General features: G+C 47.9%; 1 protein-coding gene across 1 annotated transcript; it reads left to right on the plus strand.

Annotated features, from left to right (window-relative positions):
• The first annotated feature begins 329 nt into the window (after positions 1-329).
• CLDN4 (claudin 4) lies at positions 330-2,737 on the plus strand. The gene has a single exon (XM_055001411.1). The coding sequence runs from the start codon at positions 396-398 to the stop codon at positions 1,023-1,025; it is 630 nt and encodes a 209-aa protein (XP_054857386.1). The 5' UTR covers positions 330-395; the 3' UTR covers positions 1,026-2,737.

The raw sequence follows: 2,737 nt of genomic DNA on the forward strand, positions 1-2,737 counted from the left end.
TTCCTATGTTCTGATTTTTTGCCAAACAACCGGCAAGGTTTCACATATTCTTTGCATGTATCATCCTATCTCATTCCCCTTTATTTCCCTCCTGGCTGAGATTTTATTTTATCTGGTTGGGAAAAGGGAAAAACCAGTCCTCCCAGTCAAGGAGACAGTTCCATCCTTGAAAAGCAAAGATCCAGGCCTGCGATGAAGCGGAGGAATCCTGGCAAACTGGTTTCAGCCTCGCGTCTGTTCAGACTGGATGAGGCTTGGGAAACTCCACCCACTGCTGAGACGTATAATTTCCCCAAATTTATCACCTGCAGCTCACTAGCACAGCCGTCTCTCCGGTTTCTACAGCTTTCCTATTTCAGTTTGGAGGCAGGTGCGGGAGCTGGGAGCCAGGCATCATGGCTGCCATGGGGATCCAAGTGTTGGGCATCACCCTCTCGGTCATTGGCTGGCTGGGCACCATCCTCTGCTGCGGCCTCCCTATGTGGCGAGTGACCGCCTTCATCGGCAACAACATCGTGGTGGCCCAGATCATCTGGGATGGCCTGTGGATGAGCTGTGTGGTCCAGAGCACCGGGCAGATGCAATGCAAGGTCTATGAGTCCATGTTGGCGCTGGCCCAGGACATGCAAGCGGCCCGTGCGCTGGTGATTATTGCAATTGTGCTAGCAGTGGTGGGGATCTTCTTCGCCATCATCGGAGGGAAATGCACCAACTGCGTGGAGGATGAATCAACCAAGGCCAAGATCGTTATCTTTTCTGGCATCATCTTCATCTTGTCCGGCATCATGCTCCTCATCCCCCTTTGCTGGACCGCCAATACAATCATCCGGGATTTCTACAACCCCATGGTCACCGAGAGCCAGAAGCGGGAGCTGGGAGCCTCGCTGTACATTGGATGGGCTTCCTGTGGGCTGCTCCTTCTTGGCGGGACGTTGCTGTGTTGCAACTGCCCCCCTAAAAATGAGAAACAGTATTCGGCAAAGTACACGGCTGCCCGATCCATGCCGACCAGCAACTACGTGTAAAAATCAACTACGTCTCCCCACACTGCGGCTTTGGCAGGGGACTATCTGTCACCACCCCAATGGGGTAGATCTAAGACCGTGCTTGTTCTACGTTGGACGGACCCTCCTTTCGTAACTTGAAAACTGTATTCTGCAGGCTGAGCTCCTTGCCCTGGTTCTGAAAGCAGGTCTCATTCTCCCATGTTCACCCCTTTGAGGAAACATCTCGGACACAGGGCCTGAGAAGGAGATGGTGATTGGCTGGTGGGCGCCTGCCACCATCACCCACTGGAAACACACGAAGAACCAATATCAGGTAGCTCCTTTGGTACAATGGCCAAAAGGTTGGCTTCAAGGTCATCCAATGGATTTCACCTTGCAAACGTGAACTGAAGAGACTGAGGGGCTTTACTCTGAGCAATGCACCAACAGCGTGGAGTGCGTGGTAACAGCACAGAGCTGGTGTGTGTGTGTCGAGTTTCAAGGGCCTAGAACCTGAAGACTAAACCACGCTAGTGTAACATGGGGGGGTTGGAGTGGGGTCTGGGAAACTGTGGACAGGGTTAAGAATTTTGATTTGCTATTGGTATTTTTGACCTTGGGACGAGGGCTGGCAAAGAACTGTGGAGGACTTTCAAGGTCATTCTGGGTCTGGCTAGTGGGTAAAATTGTTTGTGGGTTTGGGTGAGTATTTAAATGAACACAGAGAACTGAAAACTGTGCGTAAGACTCCCTTCAACCCTTCCAAACAGTAAGAGGTGAGCACTCACCCTGTCCTTGAGTGGGCTGAATAATCCTTGCAAAGTTTCAAAGTGTATGGGCTTCCTCAGATGAAAGTTGTTAGTCAGTGGTAAAATAGAAATATGTTCAGGCTGATGTTTACGATGTTAGAAGATGGGCTAAAATTCAAATAGTGAAGCATGGTAGAAACACAGGAGAAACAGACAAGCCTCAGAATTTAGGAAGAACTTAATTTGGAAGTGGGCTTTGCTCTGGAACCCGCTTCCAGTGCCAACACCCCTCTGGTGATGCCTTTAAAAACTTTTTATCAATGCAGTCTGGCTGCATATGATGGTGCTCTGACCATGTGCAGAGTGCCTTGCATATACCACTGAGTATTTGCAACTTAAATCTTCCATTGTGGAATGAAGAGGGAGAAATTACAGTTCAAAACAAATGGACTTTAGGAATTCTTCAGTATCACAACCTCCTGCTTTAGAAATTATAACTTTCATCTCTTCTTCTTGATGGGCCCAGCTCTGTACATTTGGGAGGCATTTTTCTGCAGGAGGGTTCTTGCAGGCTCAGCCTATTTTGAATATCAGGGCTTGGTCCTTTGTCTTAGGAAATAATAAGTGTGCATCCATGCACATGCAAAGTGTCTTTCCCGCAGCACAGAATAACTGAGAGACATGTCAAGATTTCCCTTTGGTGCTGGTCTTGTTTGTATGGCCAGGGCGGTGCTGTGAGAATATCCGCCACTTTCTTGCAGGGGTCTTTATTCTGGCCTCCCCACACCAGGGATTGTCAGATCAAGACAGGAAAGAGAAGCTGACATTTTGGGTTTTTTGCAACTCTATAGTTCCGTATTCTCTCCCCATTCCTCCTTGGTATTTTATTTCATGGTTTTAAGTGATATTTTATCTTTATGTGGTATGTTAAAGTTTATAGAAGAGCAGTCTGTAAATGGTTTGAATAAACTGTTTTAAATAAATGTGTGTATATAAAAGGTA

Source organism: Eublepharis macularius, chromosome 17 (genome assembly GCF_028583425.1).
Source record: "Eublepharis macularius isolate TG4126 chromosome 17, MPM_Emac_v1.0, whole genome shotgun sequence".
Taxonomy (NCBI): Eukaryota; Metazoa; Chordata; class Lepidosauria; order Squamata; family Eublepharidae; genus Eublepharis; species Eublepharis macularius.